Here is a 12,813-nt window from a genome sequence, read left to right as displayed (position 1 = left end):
CCGCCGCCGCTCGCTGACATTCATTAACGCGTGACCGATTGCCTCCCATTAGCGGCGAGAAGGCGCGTCGTGTCTTTAAATGGACCGTGCAGTCTTATATGCCTCTCCTGAGATGTGCCTCCACCTGATTCTCAGAGAGAGAAGAAGAGAGAGAGATTGAGGGCTGCTAGTGCAAAAGAGAGAGTGAAGAGGAGAGACTCAAGTTTGCATCTGGCAGTCATCTATTTTAGGTTGACACAGTTCATATTTCATAGCGGGGCTGCACACACACGGAACTCAAATCTTCTGGAATTGTCGCCATCATCACCACCACAATGAGGCCCAATCAGGAAATATTTTCCAAACATCAGGAGAGATTCTTGCTTTTCTTTAGTCTTTGTGTCCCCACGGTGAGTGCCATTGAATCTCTAATTTGTAGACTTAATATTGATGAATTATTATTTCTTAGCTGCACGGGATATTTTCTCATTAGCCTGGTGGCACTAACTAGTGCTCCATCCAGTCATGTACAAAAATAATAATCAGCTGGGGAACTGTTGGATAGTTTTTATAATGACTGCAATCGTTTTCATATTGAACAACTTAAATTCATATTTAAAGTACTAGACAATTTTGTTCATGAAGTTGACTGTAGTGGTTCTTGACAACTATTGAGCCTTCCAGAGATTCTGCAGAATTGTGACATCAGAAGAATGTTCCTTGCATACACTTGAGAATGGATACACAACAATCATGTAAAATATTTGAACTACAATTGTCATTGTCAACAAAAGGTCCGGAATTTTGATTGTGCCTTTTATACGGACTCAAGTACTGTAAATGCAGTACATTGCCGTGACTGGGTACACGGCATCCTGCAATCAAATAATTAGATGATGTCACAATAGAGATGTATTGTAGTTTGCCAAGGTCAGGATAATAATTACCTATTATAGACAATTTAAGTCAAGGTGCCTTTTGTACAGACACTGTCAGAGCTAGGATGTTTTTCCTTGGAGGGACAATGGGGTGGGGGGGTGAAGCTATCTCAGGGTGTCCACAAATTCTTTTTTTTTTTTTTAAAAACCCAAATTCTTTAGTAAACACTGTTAGAGAATCATTACATGTTTTCTATTGGAAACAGGTGGAAATATTGAAAATAATTCAGGAAAAATTGGAAAATAGCCCCAAAGTCACCTGGGGTCCAAGCATATTTGAAGGGGTCCAGTGCCCCTGCGGCCCACCCTCTAGCGCCGCCATTGTGTACAAAGGTGGGATATTGCCACTGTAACAATTGCTTTTGACACAACAAGAAAGAAGAGTGATGATGTCACTTTTCACATTCTTTCCCCCATGAGCATAATAGCAGCCATTTGTGATGTGTGTGAGTATGCGGCACTATTTTGTCATGTTTTCAGGTGGACGCTATTCACTCGGACTGCGCCATCATTTCTCAGCACCTGAGGGCCGGCGAGACCTGCAGCCTGGCGAGGAGGAGAGAAGTTGAGAACCAGACGGCGCGCGGCGGTGGGTGACTTTGCTGCTGATGCTTTGCATGCAAAAAAAAAAACACATGCAACTTTCCCCTCCCAGTCGGGATGCCACAACAAGCTTTTTAGCACCACTTCATCACAGAATGAACACACTTGAGCGATTTGACGCTAAAATCATCTAAATGCGGCATTCGACATCCCGCTGGCCTTTGTGTTCTCAAAGGTGCAGCTAAAATCTGTCGTGTGTTATTTGGGTCATCATTTTTTCATCTTTCAAACACGGCAGCCAGGTCACCAAAAAAAATCTGACCACAGCATTTTGTCTCAAGCATTCGCTGAATCATTGAGGTAATCACTGTCAAGTTTAAGATGGGCATGTGGTTTCTTTTTTTCGAGTAAATGCTTGACTCTGAGCCTTCCTGCTGCCATGGCGCCATCCACAGTCATCATCGTCATCAGCACGCTCTCCCCTGGGCGTCCAAAGCAATTCCGAAAGAGTGCGGCTAATCCTAAATAAAGTGACATTCAAGTGTCACAACATTTCTATGAAAGCAGACACAAAAGGGCAGGAAAGGCATTGGGCTTGTTCCTCATTTTTCTTCCTGTGATTTTTTTCTTTTTTTTTGCACTGTTTGTTGGCCTCAAAATGGAAGGGGGGGTGATGCGACATGTGCATCCTCCTCCCCATCACCTCTTGTGATTACGCCTCAACAAAGATGTTGACCGTGGTAAAACCACGTGCATCTTTCCATAATTCATGTAGGGTATTGATAAATGAGGGCAAATGTTACATCATACGCTTCTTCTTTCTTTCTACTATCGGTTAAAAATGAAAATCTGTCTGACTTTGAGTTTCCAAAGCCAGCACAAAGTCAATCCCACATGGGAATTTTTCTACTATCTCAAAGCACTTCAATTTGCGAATGAACTGCACTGCTATTTGATTGGAAAGCCACTAATAAAACCTGCTTTAGCTTCTTTGTTAACTGCAGCTCAGAACAATTGTCAAGGCGAGAACCTTATTGATTTTTAAAGGTCAATTCATTAACAGTACACTGGAACATCCAAAGTCAAACACAAACTGTTAAGTGGCACTAATTAAAAGCAATCCCATGGGAAATAATGTAAAGTGAATCCACTTGGAATGCGTTTTCTTTAATAATACATATTAACAATCGATAAAATTGAACTTCATAAAAACATACATCAATAACAATTACCGTATTTCCCGGACTATAAAGCGCACCGGACTATAAGGAGCACCTTCAATAAATGGCCCATTTTAAAACTTTGTCCATATATAAGGTGCACTGGACTATAAGGCGCACCATAAATGCATTAATTTTCTGCGACAGTCCTATATAGGGGCCGAACATTCGCACCGACATTCCACGAACCATTACCATTGTAAATGAACTTGTAAATATGTAACTATATCCTTTACTATATCCTTTGCAGATAGGTTGATATTGCAAATGAGAATTTGTTGTCAATTGCACTACCAGAAAAGTTAAAGATTAAAATAATAACAAATTAACAATTTTATGAAAATTGAATGAATTTTTTATTAGATGTATTAAGTTTGTTTTATTGTTGTTATTGTTGTATGAATAAGAAGGGTGATATTGGTGTTTGTGACTGCAGTAAACAGGCCAGGTTGCATCATGTCAAATTTTTAATCCAAATCAAATCATTGTCCATTTTATCTTTTTTATTTCAACTTCAGACGCAACAAATTACTTTATAATCACAAAATAATGACCCATAGTCTTTTTGATTCATGATTCATAGTCTTCAGCGGGCCACTTATGATTGATTTTATGACACAATGCAGTTTAAATTTAGACGTAGGCCGCATTTGGCCCGCGGGCCGGAATTTGGTCCATATATAGGGCGCACTGGACTATAAGGTGCACTGTCGGCTTTTGAGAAAATGTGAGGTTTTTAGGTGCGCCTTATAGTCCGGAAAATACGGTAAATGTAAAAAACTAAACCGTACATCATGATTTCTGACACTGTGCTGCTCCTTGCGGCCACTAGGAGGCAGTGTAATATAGTTATAGAGACACCTAAAGAAGAGTTTTACAGCTGACTCACTAAGCTGCGGTAATATGAGTAAATTTTTGCAAAGGAGAAAGTGAATATTGTTATATTGTTTATCTACATGTATTGCTACATTGTGTTCAGAATATAATTGATCAATATGATTTTTGTAACTAATGTGAGTGTTAAGAGCCGCTTATTGATATAAAAGAACATACAACTAAACTTTTAGTTTATAATTATTATTTGGAAGACACAGAATGGACAAGAAACCGGAAATCTTCCCATGCTAGTCATTAGCATTTATGTTATTTTATTTCCTATGCTTGCAATTGACTCCTAATGAATTGTACTAAGCAGCCTTGTGCATTCACAGAACACAATAATTCCCATATACTATGAGTTTGTTACCATCACCCGACTTCATTTTACTGACCCAGTAAGCCAGTGAACCATCGTAATGATTTAAATGCGATGCAGCCATTATTATTGTTATTAGTAACGCCTGCGGAATTGATTGAAAGTAATAATATCTTAAATATATTTTTAAAATCACCCATTGGCCACGCACAATACATACAGCACATACATGCAATTATATATAACTGGTAAATTAATTGAATTATATTTCATCATATAATACATATCAAAACAAATGAATGACAAACTATAATAAATATGATATTGCAGCAATATCCACACCATGTTAGCGCACACAGCTCAAGTCCAGCCAAGCATTATTATGAATAAATAAACTGTATGTGTACATAATCTAGGTGAATATTCCCATGCAAAGTGGATGGGAACACCAAGACCAGGACTAGCTCCCCGTCATCATTAAAAAAAAATATCTAGGTTGATGTATCAGAAATGTTCCACACAAAGCAATCCACGCTGTTGAATATATTGCCTGCTTGATGGGGCAATAAAAGAGTGCATCATAAAAAGTGGCTAGTGTGTTCAGTTCAATTCATTTTGCCTCACTGAGATGACATATTTACATACACACATACCCAGCAAATGTTACCTTAAATCTAAAATATTTCCACATCCCAGACGTGTCCTTTGTGACAGGAAGGCTCGGAGGCGACTGGCTTCCGTGCGCACTATCGTCCGCTTCAGGTCACTCATTGAGGTGACGTCACTTTTACATGCGAATGGACAGAAATAATCATATAGGACAATTTTAGGAAGGAGCACGACAGGTTATTGCATGACTGGTTACAGCATTTACTTCCTCCTGCATTTGACATTTATTTTGCTGTCGCTTCAGCCAGGAGCATTTTGATTGACCCACCCCTTCCCCCATAATTGTTCTATATTAGTCACTTGACTGTATGCTTTGTCATCTTATCACCAGGACTGTGAGGGAGTTGAAGAGCTAAGTTCCTCCGACTTGTTTACCTTCACCTTGTCTCCTCGGTCCTCGTCCTGGGTGATGACTGTTATGTAAGAGAGTCTGTGGAAAAATGGTTGCCCCCCCCCCCCCTTTTTGTGACAGGAAGCAAAAGACTAGCGTGACTCTTGTAGAAAAGGAGACTGAAGGAAAGACTCTTTTTAGCAGAATTGTCGGATGGAAAGTGTCAGGTTGTTTGGTGAACTCAAGACAAATGACAAAAATATTTGGAGGTTTGTGACTGGTAGAGAGGAAGTACAGTATTCGTGCAATATCAGGAGAAAATAGTAAGTTGTTAGAAAAATGAAGGAAAAGTTTTAGATGTATTTATTTGCTTTTTTTGACTGTTTCCAGGATGCCAGACCGAGTGGGACCAGATTGGCTGCTGGTTGAGAGCCGATGTAGGTCAGGTGGTCAACGTGTCGTGCTCTGACATCTTTCAGCAATTATCCAGTGGCCAAGGTTAGTTGGATATGATCAGAGGTCACACTGGATCCTTACGAGTTCATTGTTGTCTTTGCTCCCATGGTAAGGGTTGGTTTACAGGAACTGTACAGCAGAAGGCTGGTCAGACATTTATCCGCCCTACCAGGAAGTTTGTGCTTTTAGTGACGACAACGGGCCGGAATCAGAGGTTGGTTGTCATCACGCACATTATTATCGAACAAGATACTAACAAGGGTTCTTTGTTTCCCGGTTGCAGACTAGTTACCTGTCCACCTTTAGACAGGTGTACACTGTGGGCTACGCCACCTCGCTCGTCTCCCTCATAACAGCCATAGTGGTGTTCACTGCTTTCAGGTCAAAATAAATATAGAAGATTTAGCTTTGGTTCATGTTTTACTTTTCTTCATTCCTAAAATGACTTCACATTGAACTCTCAGGAAGTTTCGATGTACCAGGAACTACATCCACGTCAACTTGTTCTCCTCGTTCGTCCTGAGGGCCAGCGCCGTCTTCATCAAAGACACGGTGCTGTTCGCTGACGAGACGCTGGACCACTGTTCCATGTCCACGGTGAGCCTTCGCCCACTTAAGTGTGTGAAGAAGTTGACTTTAACGAAAGGGACCAACCCGTTGCTCCCGTCAGACGGCGTGCAAATCGGCCGTGGCGTTCTTCCAGTTCAGCATCCTGGCCAATTACTTTTGGCTGCTGGTGGAGGGCATGTATCTGCAGACCCTGCTAGCGCTCACCTTCGTCTCCCAGAGGAAGTACTTCTGGTGGTACATCCTGATTGGATGGGGTAAGTCTGCCTGTTTGGTGTTAATTGAGGTGTCAGGTGCCATCCTTATCTTGTGGGCTGAAGGACGAAGAAGCAACTAGCGGAGGACTACTTACTATATTTTTTCATTAAAGTCGCAGTTGGGAATGATTCACTATGTATCAGCATTGTTTTCAGAACAAGTTAGAGACTTATGCTGGAGGGGGACCACCATTTTTCAACAGTGCTACTGCAAGGCCAGTTGTATTATACATTGTGACAAAAAGCCATCTAGTGTTCAGTGGTGATATTACCATTAAAAATAGGAAAGAATTGATGTGAATTTTATTTAAATTTGTGTATATTTTCATATTATTATTTAGTTTTACATTTTAAATTCAAAAGTGGACTGTTTGTTTTTACAGTGGATATGTTTTTTAACTTTTATATTTTTCATTTAATTTGAATTTTATTTACATTTATACTTTAAGAAAATCTATTATATTTATGATGTTATTTGGCTCAATGGTAATCACAATATTCTTCCACGTATTTTCCTACCTGTCACAGGCCTCCCATCCATTATTCTCATCCTTTGGGTGCTGAGCAGATTCTTCTATGATGACAGAGGGTATGATAAACAAAATTGTTACATTTAGTCATGTCACAACAAATAAAAGAAACCAAATCATGATTTATTCTACATGTGGCTAGGTGCTGGGACGATACGGACAATGTTGGCATTTGGTGGATTATCAAAGGACCGATAACAGCTACGTTGCTGGTGAGTTGCTGGTGTTTGTTGCACATCTAAATATTCCAAAATAGGTGCCTTATAACCATCATATCCAACAGGTCAACATTGTCATCTTTATCAACGTGATCCGCATCCTGGTCCAGAAGCTCAAATCTTCTGCCATGTCCGGAAACAATGACACCGGACATTTTATGTGAGTCACAGAGGATGACAAATTGAAAGTCTTTGATGTGGAAAAAATTGCTTTTGACTTAGAGGCTCTAAACTGGCAGGAGTCATAACCTGGAGCAGCGAACGAGCATCTACAGAAGTCTCTTTCAACTTTACACTGATTGAATTTGACTTGAAAATCAAGTCTTTGATATCTGACTCCAGGCAAAACCTCCGCCAACATTGTAACCTCAGAAATGATGCTCAAATGCATTTTTGCTTTACCTTTATACCATTTAGTAGAACTAATTAAGATGACTTAGCTGAGAAATTTGGGGACTGTTATGCTACATGCCTTTTGACCCTAATGCACATGCAGTGTCTATAATATTCATACCCCTGAGACATTCAACATATTATATTATTTTTAATTAGCCAAACTGTTAAGTACAGGATGTGTATATTTTACACTAACATTTTTATTTGAATAATACTCAACTGAATTAATTCAGATGCTAAGATGTTAAAAATAGCAGACGGTGCCAGAAATAGATTTATCCCCCACCAGGATTGTTCAAAGAAGGTGCCAGAAAAATCTTTGTAATACAAATATTAGGTGGGATATATTTAGGCTTGCGAGAGATCAATCTTACTAGTATGGGAGACGTTTGTTAAAAAGGCGTTTTGAAAAATGCAGTTTATATGTATATAAATCTGCATGTTGTTGGATTTGGTTCACAATTTGGGAAGCGCGCTATCCGCGACTCACGGCAAAAGCCCTAGCCCAGGGGTGGCCAACCAGTCAGAGACTAAGAGCCACATTTTTTACTGTGTCATCGCAAAGAGCCACATCATACACATGAGCACACATGAACACCCCCCCCCACACACACACATGCACACAAACGCGCACGCGCACGCACACGCACTCACCCCTCTGCTCAGCCAAATTTATTGTGTGACATTATTATGTCACGCACCAACATGATAATGACAAATTGACTCCTACAGTACTAAAACCACAGACCAAAGACTACATTTTCAACAATGAACATTGTGTGCATTGTCTCACACAGACAAACTCTCAGTTCAACAAATTCCACAAACAAAAACATAAGTTTTTTCACTTACTATGTGTGGCGGGACAGACCATTCGTTTGAGTTCGTCGTTTTCAGGAGACAAGATTTCAATAACGTCACTGAGGCATATTTTAACGAACTCCACTTCATTGTATGGCTTTTTAGCCCGTGCAATGTTCCAAGCCAGTTGAAACAATGCAAGTGTGACAGTGCTTCGTAATTTTTTTGAAAAACTGTACCTATTTTTCTGCCTGACTTTTCAAAGTCTCCAAACTTGTGCTTGCGAAATTCAGTCCCTTTTGCAAAGTTCTTATCGATATTGGCATGAAGTGAGCTGAAGTGGCGCCGACCATTTGAAGCTTTTAAATGCGCCAATGACGTCCGACATATCAGGCAGAATGGCTTGCCATAGGGTTCAACAAAAAACAACTTTAACTCTGTTAAAAACGTCCTGTGTTCATCGTCATATATTCGTTTAGCTGTGCATTTTTTCCTTGCCATTTTGGCAAGCGTCTTGTCAGCTTTTCTGGACCTAATGGGCCCCCGTAGTCACAGTCGCCATTCATTAAAAAGCCAGCAAAACCAATTCACCTCACGCCCATGCGCGTTTGACCAAAATACCATATTGAACTCAAGCGAAGCAAATACGCACGAAAAATAAACACAAATGTTGATATGAACGTAAAAGAGCCGCATGAAACTAGCCAAAGAGCCGCAACCCGCGGCTCGCGAGCCGCGGGTTGGCCACCACTGCCCTAGCCAATCACCTGTTATCCAATTTACTCACCGCATGCTCGTTTTATTTCTTCAGTTTTAGGAAAAGGCTAAGACACCGAAACAAAATCTAGACTTACACAAGTTGGTTGAGTTCAATCACAATTCTTGTTAAGATTCATAATCAAAATGTATCAAATGCTAACATGCTAGCCGGGTGGTATGCCAACAAATGGCAAGAAAGCAACCTTGGTAGCAAAAGCACTCTTTATAAGGGTTTTAAATTTTGCTTTGTCATCAGTTACTACTTTCTTTGAGAACTGCAAACAAACTAGAAGTTGATATGCTAACATATAAAGAAAAATAATAATAAACCCCTCTGTTCTCTGGTCCTGCTGAGTAAACTACTGTAACTAAAACTGAGTTGCTGCTTTATAGCGTGACATTTAATCCACTGATTGGAAATTTGCATTTGGGTCTCACCTGACATTTCAAACAAAAGGATGCCTTTAATGACGTGTGATGCTGTGGTGTTGTCTTGTCATCTCCCATGTGGATGCTTATCTTCCGCAGAAGACTGGCTAAATCCACGCTTTTCCTCATCCCTCTGTTCGGGATGCACTACACTGTGTTTGCCTTCCTGCCGGAGAACACGGGCGTGGCGGCCCGGCTCTATATCGAACTGGGCTTGGGGTCCTTCCAGGTACCACCTGCTCGTGTTTTGTTGACACATAAGTCGCTCCGACTTCTTCTACTACTACTACAATCTGCGCATGTCCACAATTTTTTTTTTCCCACCCGCAAATGTGACGCATGAACGCAAAGGTCCTAAATAGAGGCTATGCACTGACGTCACAGATCGGGGCGGCCATTTTTGTTTGGGTGGCAAAAAGCCTCATCCGTTGCCACTGGATTTGTACCAGTTGCTGCTGACATGATACAAAAGTTTGAAAACCAGGAGCCACGCCAAATCCCAGCTGGTCAATGAAGGGCGGCTCGTCCTGGCTGTGGATCTGAACCTTGATTCCTGCTTCGTAGGAGGCCTCGTCTGTGGATATACGTGAGGATGGCGGCCTGGGTGGGTGTCGTGAGTGATTATTTCGTCCAGTTGGACCAAGAAAGCGATACATTGAAAAGTTGAAAAAATATAACATTAGTGTTGATCCGCTGTGGAAACCAAGTAAGAACGCCACCAGCTCAAGCGTAGCAGGAGCTGGGACAGCAAGCGCTTGGTCCTCTGATAAGGCGACTTTTCCGCCAGCAACAAAAAGGGAATATCCGAGCCATAGCTCACAGATGAATGTTGACGTCAATAAAACAAAATTACGTACCTCTCACAAAGTGATCTGAGCAGATGTAAGAATGGATAGTTGGCTTCCAAAGCTTAGAGTTGTTGCGGCCATGTTCCGCCCTACGAAGCACCGCCACCCAGCTATCCTTTCTGGTCTGGTCCGCAGGGAACTGATACAGCTTCTTGGTATCGTCTTTTTGGAAGCGATAGGCACATCCAATGGCACAACAACTCTTCACCATGGTCAAAGTTGCACCGTAACAACTCTGCCACGATCTGCCACCGATGAAATGCTAAAAAAAATGCCCCAGTACACGCATCTCTAAAGCTCAATCCAGCCTTGGCCCTATTAGCACCACCCAGCGTCCGCCGCTTTTTGCCACCCAAACAAACCGTCAGCCGGTCTATGACGTCATGTGCATATCCTAAGATCAATATTTTCATTATCCATGAAACCAGTGCACCTGAGTATAATAAAAAATAATTTTGTCCATGTGAACATAAACTGTTACGAATGCCCTTTTAAAGATCCAGTCTGTTACTTTTTTCCCCAGGGCTTTGTGGTGGCTCTGCTTTACTGTTTCATGAATGGAGAGGTAAGTGAGTGCATTTTCAAGGAAACATAATGCATGCACCCGCGCAGTCAATTATCATTGCAAAGACCATCTCAAATACAGAATAGCTTCTTTGTGGAAATCAGGCTTTGACCTGACAATCATGCCATGTTTTTGTGGTTCATAATACAGTACAGCATGAACCTCCCTTGCTTCCCAGGTGCAGGCAGAGCTGCAGAGGTGGGTGTGGAAATGTCACAACCAAAGTCAGCCCGCATCAGCCAAACGAAGTATCAGTCAGGTTAGCGTTGGAGCACGCGGCGGCGGGCTTCGGCGGCTCCCTTCCACTGGTAACATCTCCACCGTATGACCGTAAGCAAACACTGAAGAGACATTTAAATCCATATTTTGGGTTGTCATAACAAGAATGTGGATTCTAGACTGTGCTGCACTGAGCCTTGACCAACTTCTATGTTTAAATTGGACCTATAATTTAACCTAATGGATTAACTCATCTGAGTCTTTTGTATTTTATTTACCGTATTTTCCGGACTATAAGGCGCACCAAAAAACCTAAAATTCTCTCAAAAGCCGTCAGTGCGCCTTATAGTCCGGTGCGCCTTATATATGGACCAAATTCCTCAATTTAAACTGGCCCGAAGTGTCATAAAACAAATCATAAGTGGCCGGCTGAAGACTATGAATCATGAATCAAAAAGACTATGGATCATTATTTTGTGATTATAAAGTAATGCGCAGTTGCGTCTGACGTAAAAATAAAAAAGATAAAATGGAGAATGATTTGATTTGGATTAAAAATCTGACATGATGCATTAATGGTGCGCCTTATAGTCAGGTGCGCCTTATATAAGGACAAAGTTTTAAAATGGGCCATTCATTGAAGGTGCGCCTTATAGTCCGGTGCGCCTTATAGTCCGGGAAATACGGTAATTGGCTTGATGTTTTTTGGACTGTTTACATTCTATGTTGTACCTGTTTGTCAACATGTTATTTAATTTGCACTAAGTGAGTTGCTAAATGTAAAAAAAGCATCATTGTGATTAGACTGAGCATTTAGGATAATACTCTAGTGTCTTATTATACAAACCCCAATTGCAATGTTGTGTATATTGTAAATAAAACCAAAATACAATATGATTTGCCAATCATTTACAACTATTCAATTGAATACATACAGATATTTTGTTCCAACTGATTTTTTTTCATATGTTCAACATTCACTTCATCAAAATTGGGGTTTGTAGTCCGTTTTGAACCAAGTTAGGAAATTCTTTTGTTGTTTCTTTTAACTTTACAGTATCACTAGGCACTTTGTATCAGTTCACACTGACATATTGTCACTGTATTTTACATGAAATTTTATACAAAATATATTGTACAGTGGAGCCTCGGTTTTCGAACGTCCCGGTTCTCGAACAAATCGGTATTCGAACAAAAAATTCGAGATTTTTTTGCTTCGGATGTCGGACGAAATTCGGTTGTCGAACCTCGCAAGATGAGCCTAGAGGACCCGCATGCCAACTGACTCCGTTCGTTATTACGTTCTCGTTACTCTGAGGATTGCATCAACTCTAATCATGCCTCCATAGGAAGCAAGTGGGAGCAGTACAGCCATCCTAAAACCTGTATAAAACACAAAGACGCTCCTAAAGCAATGCGACGCTAAGCGCCCGGCGCGCTGCAGTTGCGCGATCGGACAAAATTAAATTCCCTGCGCACTGATGTCCCCTTAAATTTTGGAAAATACATCAGGACTTTAAAAATATTTTCTAAATTTCAGCGACGGCTCTGTCACAATAATGCGACCAGCGCGGTGCAGTTGCGCGGTCGGCGACGCGCTACGGTTGCGCGTTCAGCGGTGCGCTGCAGTTGCGCCATCGGACAAAAATGCGCAAATGAAAAAATGCTTAAAAAAGGCGTTTTTTCTTTTTTTTTTATCTTGGAACAGATTAAAATCTTTTCCATTATTTGTAATGTGAAAATATGATTCGGAATTCGAACGAATCACTTCTCGAACAGCCTTCTGGAACGGATTGTGTTCGAAAACCGAGGCTCCACTGTATTTCCTTTGTTGCTGAGGATATAGAGAAGGACATTTATTTAAAGGGGGGGAGCACAGTAATAAATGAGAAA

General features: G+C 41.0%; 1 protein-coding gene across 1 annotated transcript; it reads left to right on the top strand.

Moving 5' to 3' along the window:
- Nucleotides 1-11,191, top strand: LOC119136712 (pituitary adenylate cyclase-activating polypeptide type I receptor-like). The gene is made up of 13 exons (XM_037275401.1): nucleotides 1-389; nucleotides 1,398-1,506; nucleotides 5,266-5,373; nucleotides 5,445-5,545; nucleotides 5,615-5,712; nucleotides 5,796-5,928; nucleotides 6,002-6,155; nucleotides 6,684-6,744; nucleotides 6,828-6,897; nucleotides 6,969-7,063; nucleotides 9,388-9,517; nucleotides 10,660-10,701; nucleotides 10,880-11,191. The coding sequence occupies exons 1-13, from the start codon at nucleotides 315-317 to the stop codon at nucleotides 11,027-11,029; spliced, it is 1,326 nt and encodes a 441-aa protein (XP_037131296.1). The 5' UTR covers nucleotides 1-314; the 3' UTR covers nucleotides 11,030-11,191.
- Nucleotides 11,192-12,813: the final 1,622 nt, after the last annotated feature.

This window comes from Syngnathus acus, chromosome 17 (assembly GCF_901709675.1).
Source record: "Syngnathus acus chromosome 17, fSynAcu1.2, whole genome shotgun sequence".
NCBI lineage: Eukaryota > Metazoa > Chordata > Actinopteri > Syngnathiformes > Syngnathidae > Syngnathus > Syngnathus acus.
This window is presented reverse-complemented; position numbering and strand designations above follow the sequence as displayed.